This window comes from Neophocaena asiaeorientalis, unplaced genomic scaffold, assembly GCF_003031525.2.
Source record: "Neophocaena asiaeorientalis asiaeorientalis breed wild unplaced genomic scaffold, Neophocaena_asiaeorientalis_V1.1 scaffold39, whole genome shotgun sequence".
Lineage (NCBI taxonomy): Eukaryota > Metazoa > Chordata > Mammalia > Artiodactyla > Phocoenidae > Neophocaena > Neophocaena asiaeorientalis.
This window is the reverse complement of record NW_020175670.1, coordinates 6,719,958-6,733,725: the sequence shown is the minus strand read 5'-3', so window position 1 is coordinate 6,733,725 and position 13,768 is coordinate 6,719,958. Positions and strand designations below refer to the sequence as shown.

The following is a 13,768-nucleotide window of genomic DNA, read 5'->3' as shown; positions in this document are numbered from 1 at the left end:
CATATTTATTTATTTATTTTGGCCGCACCAGGTCTTAGCTGCGGCACACGGGATCTTTAGTTGCGGCATGAGGACTTCTTAGTTACAGCATGCAAACTCTTAGTTGCGGCATGCATGCAGGTTCTAGTTCCCAGACCAGGGATCAACCCGGGCCCCCTGCACTGGGAGCATGGAGTCTTACCCACTGGACCACCAGGGAAGTCCCGTAATTCCAAAATTGTAATCACACGGGATCTTTAGTTGCGGCATGAGGACTTCTTAGTTACAGCATGCAAACTCTTAGTTGCGGCATGCATGCAGGTTCTAGTTCCCAGACCAGGGATCAACCCGGGCCCCCTGCACTGGGAGCATGGAGTCTTACCCACTGGACCACCAGGGAAGTCCCATAATTCCAAAATTGTAGTGTGTATATAATTGGAATCCCATAAGAAGAGGAGAGAGAGAATGAGGCAGAAATATATTTGAAGAAATAATGGCAAAAGTTCTCAAATTTGAAGATATAAATTTACAGAGTCAAGAAGCTCAGAAACCCTAAACAGTATAAACACAAGAAAATCACACACAGGTATACCATGGGCAAAGCTGAAACCCAAAGATAAAGAGAAAATCTTTTAAAGCAGCATGAGAAAAATAATACATTACATACAAGAGAATACAACATGACCACTAACATCTCACCAGAAAAAATGGAGGCCAAAAAAAGAATGAGACATTTTTAAGTGCTGAAACAAACTGTCAATCCAAAACTCTATATCCAGCAGAAATATCCTTCAAGAATGAAGGCAAAATAAAGACATTTTTAGATAAACAAAAACTTACAGAATTCATTGCCAACAGATCTACTCTACAAGAAACGCTTAAAAAAATTCTTCAGGTTTTAAGAAAATGATATTAGATGGAAATTCAGATCTTCAATAAGAAATGAAAAGCACTAGAAGCAGCAAATACATAGTTAAGTATAAAAGATCAATTCTCCTTTTATTTATTTATTTTTTTGCAGAGCAGAAAACTGAGGTTTTTATTTTAGTCTCACCTAAGAAATAAAAAAAATTATGTGTTTAAATTATAATTTATTGATGATTTTGATGGTTTGCTTATTTTAAATTATTATATGTATTTGTTTATAATTTTAATCTTATATATTCTTTAAATTTTGTTTAATTTTATCTTATTAATTTAAGGTAAGTTTTTGAGAAATAATTGACATGTAACATTGTATTAGTTTCAGGTGTATAACATGAAGATCTGATATTTGTATATATTGCAAAATGATCATAAGTCGTTAACATCCATCACCACACGTGGTTACAAATCAATTTTCCTCTTTTAATTTCTTCAAAATAAGGTCAGTTTACAGCAATAATTATTACACTGAGTGTGGAGTATTAATATATGTCAATATAAGACATATGCCAATTAGGGCATAAAGGATGGGGTGGTGGTAATCAGACCTGTAGAGTTGCAGAATTCTTACATTTTACACAAAGTGGAACAATATTAACTCAAATACACTATTGTAGTCATTGCCTGCTTTTCATAGTGATGTTCTATCTTAACTTCTCTGAGGCCCAAGGAGGACAGGAAAAAGAATAAAGCTTTCCTCCAAAGCCTTCCCTCACCAGAAGCCCAATACCATTCACCTGGCACTCCTGTCTTTATGAGCAAATTTTGGTCTTAAAACACAAAGTTTTAACAACTAAAAAGGGTTCCATGTCTAGTGAAGGAAAACACCAAGCTATGAATGCAGTAAGATATATTAACCAGAAATAAGTAATACCTTATTACTTTTCTTCTTCCTCTGCTGAGTTGAAATCTATATTTACTCGAGGCTCCAAATATATCAAATCTCAGAACTGAGTTTATTTTATACAATTCAATATTGTATCTGGAAAACTGACCTTGATTTCCTTTATTCCTTTCTTCGCTTTTCTGGTTTCTTCAGCAGACTTCGTTTTCTCATTCTTCTTTGCTGTTTCACTTACAACTTTCTTTCCACTTGGTATAACCCCAAAGAATTTTCGAATATCCTAGAAGCAAAAAAGGAGAATCATAAACAAACATTAACTGCAAAAAATTCTAATTTCAATTGTAAAAAGGAACAACTCTCCACACACACTGGTTTACTCTCAGTAATTTCTTCATAATGAGATAGTTCCACGTGTGCAGCAGCATTCTTTCTATATGCAAAAGTTAACTGATAAAATTACCTCAGTTAAAAATAATGTGTCCAGGGACTTCCCTAGCAGTCCAGTGGTTAGGACTACTCACTTTCACTGCTGAGGGCCCGGGTTCAATCCCTGGTTGGGGAACTCAGATCCTGCAAGCCACGTGGTGTGCATCCCCCCGCCCCCCAAAAAAGATTTAAAAACTAGTGTGCCTAATGAAAAGTAATATTAATTCTCAGAATCTGGCCAAAAACAGGGCAAAAATAAACAAAGGAAATTTTTCCTAACGACAGCACAACTACTAAAGAGGCAAGTAACAAGCATTTATTGATCATGCATGCACATACCCCATCATCTCGGGCACAGTAGGTGAAAAGACAAAGAGTTGAAGAACATAATCCTTGCCTATGGGATTTTGTTTTTAATATTTATTTATTTGGTTACACTGGGTCTTAGTTGCGGCAGGCAGGCTCCTTAGTTGCACCTCCAAGGCTCCTTAGTTATACCTCCAAGGCTCCTTAGTTATGGTATGCATGTGGGATCTAGTTCCCTGACCAGGGATCGAACCCAAACCCCCTGCACTGGGAGCACAGAGTCTTATCCACAGTGCCACCAGGGAAGTCCCGCCTATGGGATTTATACTCCAGTTTGAGAGAAGAATAACTCTCAGAACACTGATCATTTAAGACCTTAATAACTAAGAACCTTGAAATTATTTTCCTTTACATGATTTTTCCAAATTCTGAAGAAAAAATTTTGACTACAATACTTTCTTCAATTACTCTACCCCGTGTTAAACAACAGAATCAAATTAATCATACTGAAACACTTACAATGTAATTTACAATTAATATCACTCACCTTTCTTATCCTTCGCATACATATTCTTCCCTACCCTTTTATATTTTAGCTTTGAAGAAACTGTGGTATACAGAATAGGGAATTGACCTTAGAATGAGAAACCTCTGGTATGAATCTCTGCTCTAGTGCCTTCTAGCTGGGTGACCCTGAGGAAGTTACTTTAATCTGTTTTCTCATCAGTAAAGTGAGACTAATACTCTCTACACTTTATGAGGATTAATCATGCATCTGTCACAATATTGGCTCAGTAAAAACTTCCCTTCTCTCTCATTTATGAACTATTATCCCTTCATGTCACTGAAACATCTCCATTTACAGTTGTCTCTGCTCACAGGCAAGGGTATAAGGAACAAAGTATAGTGAGAATTTAGGATCTGAATTCCAAAGGATGGGCTCAAGAGCCTGTTGTATTGTTTTCCCTATTCCTATCCTTAATGGTCATAAGCCTGAGTCTTCAATTCTTTTTACCTGTTCCAACCTATCTCTATTGTAGTGAGGAAAATGCCTGTTAAAAGTACTTTACCAAGTGTAAGAAAGGTAACAACTTTTCTCCTTGATCCTGGCAGTAATTGTCAAACCCTTAAAATGTCAAAAATCCCAAACAAGTGTGTTATACAAAGACACACACACACACAGCTTTGTGGTTAAGGCAATAAAGAAAACAGATAAATGAGGTACACAGACATGTTAATTTTTTTTGAAAGGTTACAGGCTTCCCTAGTTTTATATCCTCTTTTGTAAATTTCTTAATATAAAAAAGTCACAAATCCATCCTAATAAAATCTAAGTCTAAAAAATACTGTTAAAAAAATAAATAAATAAAATAAATAAAAAATACTGTTTGCAGAATGGATACCTCAGTTATGAAACTGAGACATTTGTGTCAGGTGCTAAAGAAAAGTTAGAAGAATAAGAAAGCCAGAAAGCCACAGTCTTCCATATAATTTGCAAAGAATTGAGTTTGAGGCTAACAACTACTTACTTTACTGCTTCTGGAGGAAATGAGAGTTTCACATTGGAGTTTCACTTTTGAAATGACCAAGTGAGTCTTCTTTCAAACAGTGGTGATTTTTTAAACACATACAAACACATACACACACATACACTCACACAGCACACATGTACCATGGAAATATCAAAACTAAATATTAATAATCAGCTTAAAGTCAATGGTGGTTTTCCATCTGTGTTGGAACCACAAATACTTAAAAAAGCAAGAGGAAGAAAACAAAATATAATTCAGGAAATGGAACTGTTGGTAACGTTGAGCTCTCTGATTTTTGTCTGTTCCATACTGCCAATCCTCAGCACTGTTGCCACCTTTCCTCCCTAAGTAATTCTTCCTATTCACAACCCCTTTCTTTTCCTTTCCCTTTATTCTACCCTACTCTCCCACTCCCCATGCCCTTATACTCTGATGGCAGCTGAAAAATTAAATTACAGCATCCTGATCTAATTCAATATACATTAAAAATCTAAACTTTTGGAAAATAATTTACATCAGAATGAAAGCGATTCTACTCACACCTTTTTAGGGATTATCTCCAGTGTGAGCAGCCATCTGCTGTATGAACATTTAAGAGCCAAAGGTCACCAATTTGACTTTAATTTATAGTGTGACTTCACCTTACTCTTAATTCACATTCCCTGCCTGGTATTCCAGGTCTTCGAAGACTAGTGACTAATCGAACTTCCAAATAATGGATCTAGACATCACTCTTACCTGCACGGAATAATTCTTGCTGAGTATATTAGTAAGGAACAAATTTTTAAGTTTACTTTTATAATCTTAGCAAAGGGAAGTCCTTCCAAGCAGAACATGAAGGCTAGAAACCACCCATAAAGAAAGATTTGACTGCATAAAAATAAAACAAAAGATGCCATAAACAAAGTTAAAATATAAGCAGCTAACATGAAAATATCTACAACATGTTATATATAAGAGGGCTCCTACAAATCAATAAAAAATAACCCAGTAGAAAAATGAGTAAAAGCTACCAGTAGACAAATTATAAAGAAATGCAAATAACCAACAAACATAACAAAAGATGCTCAACTTCACAAATAATAAACAGATAAATTAGAACTTGATTGTATTTCCCTACGCGTTAAAAGACTGATAATGCCCAGATATGTCAAAGTTGTGGGGAAACATGCTCACATACTACACTGCTAATAAAAGTAAAAATTGGGAGCGGGGGGGAGAGGGGTAAGATGGTGGAAGAGTAAGACTCGGAGATCATCTTCCTCCCCACAGATACATCAGAAGTGCATCTACACGTGGAACAACTCCTACAGAACAACTACTGAACGCTGGCAGAAGACCTCAGCCCTCCCAAAAGGCAAGAAACTCCCCACGCATCTGGGTAGGGCAAAAGAAAAAAGTATAAACAGAGATAAATGAATAGGGACGGGACCTGCACCAGTGGGAGGGAGCTGTCAAGGAGGAAAGGTTTCCACACACTAGAAGCCCTTTCCTTCGTGGGCGGAGACTGCGGGTGGCGGAGTGGGGGAGCTTGGGAGCCGCGGAGGGGAGCGCAGCCACAGGGGTGCGGAGGACAAAGCTGGGAGATTCCCGCACAGAGGATCGGTGCCGACCAGCACTCACCAGCCCAAGAGGCTTGTCTGCTCACCCGCCGGGGCAGGCGTGGGCTGGGAGCTGAGGACTTGCAGCGTGAACACTGCCTGAAGGGGTTAGTGCACCACGGCTAGCCGGGAGGGAGTCCGGGGAAAAGTCTGGATCTGCCGAAGAGGCAAGAGACTTTTTCTTCCCTCTTTGTTTCCTGGGGCGCGAGGAGAGGGGATTAAGAGAACTGAACGGTGCTTAAAGGAGCACCAAAGATGGGCGTGATCCGCGGCTAACAGCACGGACCCCAGAGACGGGCATGAGATCTTTTCCTCTTTTTGTGAGTGTGTATGTGTATGCTTCTGTGTGAGATTTTGTCTGTATAGCTTTACTTTCACCATTTGTCCTAGGGTTCTATCCGTCTGTTTTATTTTTACTTTTTAAAAAATTTTTTTTCTTAATAATTATATTTTTATTTAAATAATTTTATTTTACCTTACTTTATTTTCTTTTATCCCCTTCCTTCCTTCCTTTCTTCCTTTCTCTTTTAAAAAAAAAAGTAAAAATTGGTATAACCTTTCCAAGACAATCTAACAGTATCTATCAAAATTTTAAATGTGCATACCCTTTGTCCCAGTAATTTCATTTCTAAAGGAAATGGTGAAAGAAATAGTTTTATTTCGGGAACCAAAAGTAGTAGTAGTAAGCAAAGTAGTAAGTAGTAACCAAAAGTAGAGTAGTAATTCACTCTTCTTACTTTCTTTTTTAATAGTTACTAATTGAACAGGTCAGTTCAAATAAGACAAAAGATTTAGGCAAAAATTACATAAAAATTAAATTTTAGCACACACAGCTAATAGTAACAAGTTAAGTTTTTCACACTTTTACTTACAGCTACTGGACATAGATTTATCTCTTCTGATGTTTCTGTTAGGTATAAAGGCAAATAGAATGATTTATCTCCATTTTATAGGTAAGTATGTGGAATTAAGTCAGACAAAAAAAAGCTTTTTGTCAGTTTTGCCACTTACTTCCAGACACTTGGGATGAATTACTTAACTTCTCTGGCCCTTAGTTTCCTCGTAATGCCACTTACTCCACAGGATTCCTGTGGGGATTAGAAGAGATGGCACAACAGAATGGAACCTGGTCCTCTGACTACAAATCCCTTTCAAAGTTCTCTACTTGACCATGACTGCTCCCTCAGTTTTACCATAATTCTAAGGATCTATGCAAAAGTAGCCATACTCCACAACTAGCAATATGGCCTTTCCATTCTCATTATTCCTGATACATTTGGTCCTTGTGTGATTACAGGCAGGCATTTAGGACACAAACAGGAAAATGCCCTCATGAGGCTATCTGGGAGATAAATTAGTATATAAAGAATTAAATACAAAACAGTGCTAAGACAGAGCTAAATCACAAAACTGTAAAAGCACCAGGAGCCCCTAACACAGAGAGCCTCAGGGACAGTTGACCAAAAGAAGCATCACCTGAAATGGGTCCCAAAATGATTAGTAGGAGATACTTTTGATAGTCATAGTAATCTAAGTTTGAAAACATTGCTGTAAGTTCCATACAGCAGGCCTGTCTAGCTTACTCACCTCTGTATCTCAAGTACAGGGCCAACAGCTCAGATAAGCAGATGCTTAATTAATAATGGTTGAACACATGAGTGGTTATTCCTAAGGTCACTGACCTTCACACCTGGGCTCAGAAAGAGACGTTCTTAATTATGTAAAATGAAATTCATGGTAAATTTGTTTTTAAAGATTGTGTATTAAAATAATCTTTATTTGAGACTAATTTTTTGCCATCATTTTACCTATTGCACTTTGTTTTAAGAAACTTTAAGTGGGTATTAACACTTATTGTGTATTATTACTTCTATCATATAGTACTCTCTTGTCATATTACAATATTGTGGCTACAAAAAGCAAAAACACTTTCACTTTTAGTATAATACTTCCTCTTCTTCAGGGCCTTTTCCTGAAGCCTATTAATGGCTCTCCATGAACCCTAAGTTAAAAACTTCTGATTCACATATTCACACTGCACAAGCTAACTCACATCCATCTCAATGTCAGTACCACTTAAAAACACACTGCTACCTGCTAAATCTTGTCTCGACTCAAGACCTCTGAGCTCCATATCCATGTAGCCAATAGTCTGTCATCTCCACCTCTACCAAATGCCCCAAAGGTGCCTCCAGCTCATAATGTCCAAAACTAAGCCCATATTTTGGAGGCTTGCTTCTCTCTCTTTATTTCCCTCCTCAATGTATAGCACCACCATTAACCAAAAACAGAAAAATGAGCACTGTTTTTCCTCCTCATTCTGACCCTCCACCTAATCAACCAACCCAACCTAATCTCCCAAATACTGCCGTCTTCTTTCCTCTATTTCTGTTGCCAGTGCCCTGATTTAGGGCTTCATTTATTTACTTTTTTAACAAACCCTTAAATAGGACTTACTCTGTGCCAGACAATGATTTAAACACTTAAAAAAATTAATTTAATCCACAGAACAAATCTATGACATTCTTTAACTTTAATTCACAGATGAAAAAACTGTGAATGACAAGGCATTTTCTAGTAAAAGTTTTGAAATTTAAATGCTCTTAAGTGTAAGCAAAAAAAAAAAAGATTTATTGCACTCTCCTACCCTAAGGTGTAACTAACAATTCTACAACACTATTAAAGAGAAGCATCACCTATCAGGCAACCCAAATGCAATTTTAATATGCATGAGTCAAGACAAAGTACCAGACCTCGCTGGTACTCAAAAAAATCATGCATTTTTTAGAATTTTCTAACTTGGTTGATTATAAATCTATTAAGAGATGAAAAAAAAATTTTTTGCAGTAAATACTCCTAAACCTGCACAAAGTAAGCCATCATAATGACCTTTTAACTTTAAAAAGTCAAAGTACAAAAGCTGATATATATCAACTTTGAAGTATAACCAAACAGCTCTTATAACTTTTTTCCACTGCTAATGGGCTCAACCAACCAACAAGTTGTTTGTGCCTACCAAAAATGCAAAGAGAAAGCAAATCATGCCACCGTGTTCACTTACTTTGACAAGTACAGGATTTTATGCAAAATAAGTACTGCAGTGCTCTGTGGGGTAGCTACCAAAATATTACATTTTGGCTTTACTTCTCTATTTTGAAAGTAAAGAAATATAAATATTTCTGATTAATATTTTTAAGTCCTCCACCAAATCCACAAGCAGAAATTGATTATCACCAACACACTTCACAAAACCTATCCAAACGTAAAAATCTTTTATCTTTAAACCACTTAAATGCAAAATTATACATCTGACTAATATTGCGTATTGATAGCAGCACAGAAGAGAGAAATGAACTAATTTTAAAATAGTTAAAATTATATTATACTTTAAAAACAACAGGTAATTTGTTAGAATGTAGTCCCTTAAGGTCAGGAAGAAGACAGATCCTTCTTGCCACTCCTATTCAACACTGTGGCAAAAAAAAAAAAAAAACTAATTAGGCAAAAAATAAATTATAAAAGGGGCACCTAGATTGGACAGGAAGAAGAAAAATTATCTTCATTTGCCGATGAAATGATCTTAAATGGAGAAAATCCTAAGGAATTCACTAAAAAACTATTAGAACTACAAAATGTGTTCTCCAAGGTTGCATGACACAAGATCAATATACTAAAACCAATTATATTTCTATACTTTTGCAATGAACAATCCAGAAGTGAAATTAAGAAAACAATTCCAGGACATCCCTGGTGGCACAGTGGTTAAGAATCTGCCTGCCAATGCAGGGGACACAGGTTCGAGCCCTGATCCGGGAAGATCCCACATGCCGCAGAGCAACTAAGCCCGTGCACCACAACTACTGAGCCAGCGCTCTAGAGCCCACAAGCCACAGCTACTGAGCCCACGTGCCACAACTACTGAAGCCCGCGTGCCTAGAGCCCATGCTCTGCAACAAGAGAAGCCACTGCAATGAGAAGCCCGCGCACCACAACGAAGAGTAGCCCCCCACTCGCCACAACTAGAGAAAGCCCGCGCACAGCAACAAAAACCCAACACATTATAAAAGGGTGACAACACTGCTCCGGGAGAGCATTTGCATAGTAAACTACAATGTGAAAGGTCTCCCCCAGAATGCTGCAATGAAGCAGCTTAGATGTAGTCAGACTCTCTTTGACAGCTCTTCAAAAAGGCTTTCCCTTAAGTCTCATGCATGTTTAATTCAAACTTATGCGTATTTTCAATAAATAACTATGCCAGCCAATGAATTATATATGTTGATTTCTTAAAAACAGCATCTTTCAAGTTTTATTCACATGTTGAGCAAATAATTAAATCCTCGTAGCAATTCAAATCATTTACATGGCTACTTTTTATTCTGTTTAATTTCATTTCGATTCCTTTAATAGACATTATATTCACATGGTTCAAAAATTCAAATGGGTATAACGTCTCCCTCCCACCGTGCCTCTCAGACACATATTTCCCATCTTTGGAGGCAACAAATGTTATCAGTTAGTTCCTTGTGTATCCTTCACATCTTCAAGCAAAATAGGCATATTCTTTTCTCTCCTTTCCTACATAAAGTGGTAGCATACTTTACATATTGTCCTGCACCTTCTTTTTTCACTTATCTTGGCAACTGTTTCACATCAGGGCATAAAGTTTTCTCCTTTTTAATGGTTGCATAGTATTCCATTTTGTGGATATACAGTATTTTATTCCTTTGATAACTTTAATTGGAAAAGATTTGAGAAAAAGATGCAGCTCCCAGGGCAAGAGTTGCTAACCCTGCACCTGTAGAAGGGCTTCAGAAGATATGCGAATCCCCTAAAATGGTGTGTATGCATCCATATGTATTTCTGTGGGCAGAAAACTTGCATACCATTCACCACAACATCAAAGAAAGCTATGACCCAAGCAAAAGTTAAGAACTACTGTACAATATAACTTGTGCATAGGTGTTCAATAAACATAGGTTGAACAGAATTCTGGTCTAGGATTCTGCTAATTTCTGTACTACAAGACAGAAGGACTAAATTAAACACTAATATAATCCAAAACTCTTATGTGCTTTATAGAACCTTTTCCCCACTTCTTTTCTGAGAAGGGCTTTATTTTTCCTATGCACTACAAACAGGAGTACTAAGAGGGAAAAGAACCAATCATTTAAAGTAACTGAATAATCAAAAGTTGAATAAATAAGCTGTTGTTCACCATAACTGACAACATCAGAGGCATCTTTGATGTCCTTTAAAACTCTTTGTAATGTTTCATAGTCCTTCCTGAGAAAATTAGATCATTAGTAACGTAGTTGTATATTTCCTACCACATGCCAGGAAACAGAATAGAAGCTTTACATTTATTATCTTGTTTAATCCTCAAGACAATCACTTAAGGCAGCTATATTTCCCCCCTTTTACAGGTAAGGAAACAGAGGATTTAAGAGGTTAAAGTTAAGATATTTACTTAATCAGAACCACTTAACCATTAAATGGTAGAGCAAGACCAAAACATTGCCTCACTCTCACCTTCAAGACTCGAAATCTCATGAAGTTTACACAATTACCATAGTGCCTGAAGTCCAAAATGCAATTTTGATCATTACAGGGAGGTGGTATAATGCACTGAGGGGTTTTTTTTAAAGATTACTTTTAACATCAGGTGATAAGCGATGACAGCTGTCAAATGTATTACAGCTGTTTCTACCAGGTTTTTTGTTTTGTTTTTTTCCTGGTAAACCGTGTTATCCCTTTGATTTCTATGAACTCATCTAAACAAAATAAAACATCCTTCCCATGCCATCGATTTCAAAACGGCTCTGTGATGAGCATTTCGCTGAGCTGTTAATCATGAAAGTTGAAGGCCTAAGACAACTTTTTCATTAGAAAGGAAAGTCTGTTACATTCTTCTCCTTCGAGACCCAAAGCCTGAAATCAACTCTCTAGGCAGGACTCAAACCGAGGTTCGAGGCAACACTGAACAGGACAAGCAACTGTACCGCTGAGCCCCGAAAATCACCTTCATTACTCCCTTCCTTTCTCCCTTCCCCCAAGAGTGGAAAAAAGTTAAAACTGCTGCGCAGCACCAAGAGCCCTGAGCGCTGGCTGCGGCTGAGAGCTGAAGCCCGCGGTGCAAGGAAAGCTGTGAGACCAGTGCCTAGTTTGTGGCCCCTTTCTTGCCTTCGCTCCCCTCCGAAGCCACGCATCGCGATCCTCCCCGACCCTCCATGCCAGGAATGCCAGGTCCACGCCCAGCCTGCAAACTCTCCAGCCCCTGGCCGCATAGCCTCCCCCGGGGGCTCACCATTGCAGCCCACGGATGAAGAAGGCGCGGGCGGGCAGGCCGGCCGGCTGGGGAAACCGTTACCGCGGCTCGGGATCCATTCGCGCCAACAACTTCTCCCGCGAAGTGGAAGGAGGTCGAGGCAGCGGCGCCCTGTGATGACGTCACGAGGTGCGCAGCTTCCTGTGGGCCCAGGCCGGGAGGCGGGAGGCGGGAGATGCCACGTGGGCCCAGGTGCAGCCCCCGAGACCCGCGGGCCGCGGCAATCGCGAGGAGAGGCGGGGCCCAGGACCGCGCCCAGATTTGCGTCTTCCGCTTCTCTAAGGGCCTGTCAAGTGGGGAGGTTCTGAGATTGATTTCCCCCGAGGGCGGACACGTTTTGAGAATGCAATGCCCTCCTTTAAATGAAGCTTTAAAATGTTTCTATTACCAGCCGCAGTAAGACACCTTTTAGGTGTACGTTTCACATATTACATTTTAATATCTATTCTGAAACAAAAATTTCACCAAACAGTACTTACCCGGATTTTTTTTTTTAATGTTTGACCAATCGAATTGGTCTTTTCGCCTACTTTTAAGTGGAGACCCACAGTTTGAAAACACATTTAGGACAATTTTATGTTGTATAATTCCGGGGCAAAAAGGACTTTGATAAAATAGTCATTACTATCCACACCATTTTATAAGTGAAAAATATAAGGCCCAAACAAGCTAAGGGTCCTAGTTGGGAATCTAGGCCTCCAAATTCCCAAACCTGCGTGGCTGAGTCCCTCAAAGGGGTGTGTGTGAAACCAAGGCATAAACAAGGCACATCTTCTCCGTAGAAGAACAATGATCCCGAAAGCTTTGGAGTAAACAAGTTTTATATTAATAGATAAGCAACTGAACTGTGGAATAGCATGTGACATATGCATACAATTTTAAGAGAAGACATGAGGCCTTAAGGAGTATAATGGGAAGAGCAATATCTCCAGCTTTGGCCCTAGACTTTCAAATCCTTATCCACCCACCCCCTGTTCCGTCTTGCATTTTATCACACCCATATCTCTACAGTGAAAGATAGTAAAGTCTTCAGGAATAAAACAGAGGCTAAGCATAGAGAGCTCCTATTTATTAACTGCCCACTGTAGTATGTGCCAGGCATGCAGCTATGGACTATCCCAGTTTAACTCATCTAATACCCACAATGACACTGGCTACTATTATTATCCCCAATTTACAAAGGAGTAAAGTATAGCTCATGAACAGGGCCTCATTGCATGTGACTCTCTGAAGCCAATATGCTAGGGTTCCTAGCCCCACCACATGCTAATTGTGTAACCATGGGCAAGTTACTATGCCTCAAGTTTCCTCAACTGTAAAACAAGGATAATAGTACTATGTCCTTCATAAGGTTATGAAACTGCTCCTGGCACATAAGCAGATAATAATCTTTTTTTTTAAGTCAGCTATTATCATTATTATTACACAAGGCTAGGTATTATCAAGGGAGATGTTTCCAAAAATGAACTTATCTACACCATAATTTTACTCAGGAAAATACTTGATTGGGGAGGAGGGGAGTCATTAGATCCTTTGAGAAATCAATAAGCTATGAAGCTACTCCCCAGAAAACTGTACATAGCAGACACATCACATAACTTTTTGCCTATAACTTCAGAGAACCTAAACCAATTTACAATGTTCATTGTGTTATAAATAAGCAAATAAGATGTATATTAAATGTTTTACATATCTTTTACATTATACTACTTTAAACTTTTGCATTCCTTTTTTAGTATGTTGAAGCCTTCCTTGAATTCAGGTGAGAATTAAGTCAGAAGACTATAACTTCCAGAGAGATACTGAACTGAATTTGTTGGATTGTTTTCTT

At 38.3% G+C, this 13,768-nt stretch overlaps 1 protein-coding gene across 3 annotated transcripts in view; it reads right to left on the bottom strand.

Annotated features, from left to right (window-relative positions):
• RFC1 (replication factor C subunit 1) overlaps window positions 1-12,040 on the bottom strand; it is a 71,170-nt gene extending 59,130 nt beyond the window's left edge. For all 3 annotated transcript variants that reach the window (XM_024731724.1, XM_024731725.1, XM_024731723.1), the window contains exons 1-2: window positions 11,917-12,040; window positions 1,899-2,027 (exon numbers count right to left, since the gene is read on the bottom strand). In XM_024731724.1, coding sequence (XP_024587492.1) covers window positions 1,899-2,027; window positions 11,917-11,919 — 132 coding nt within the window. In that variant the 5' untranslated portion in view covers window positions 11,920-12,040. The remainder of the gene's footprint in view (window positions 1-1,898; window positions 2,028-11,916) is intronic.
• Between the last annotated feature and the right edge of the window lie 1,728 nt (window positions 12,041-13,768).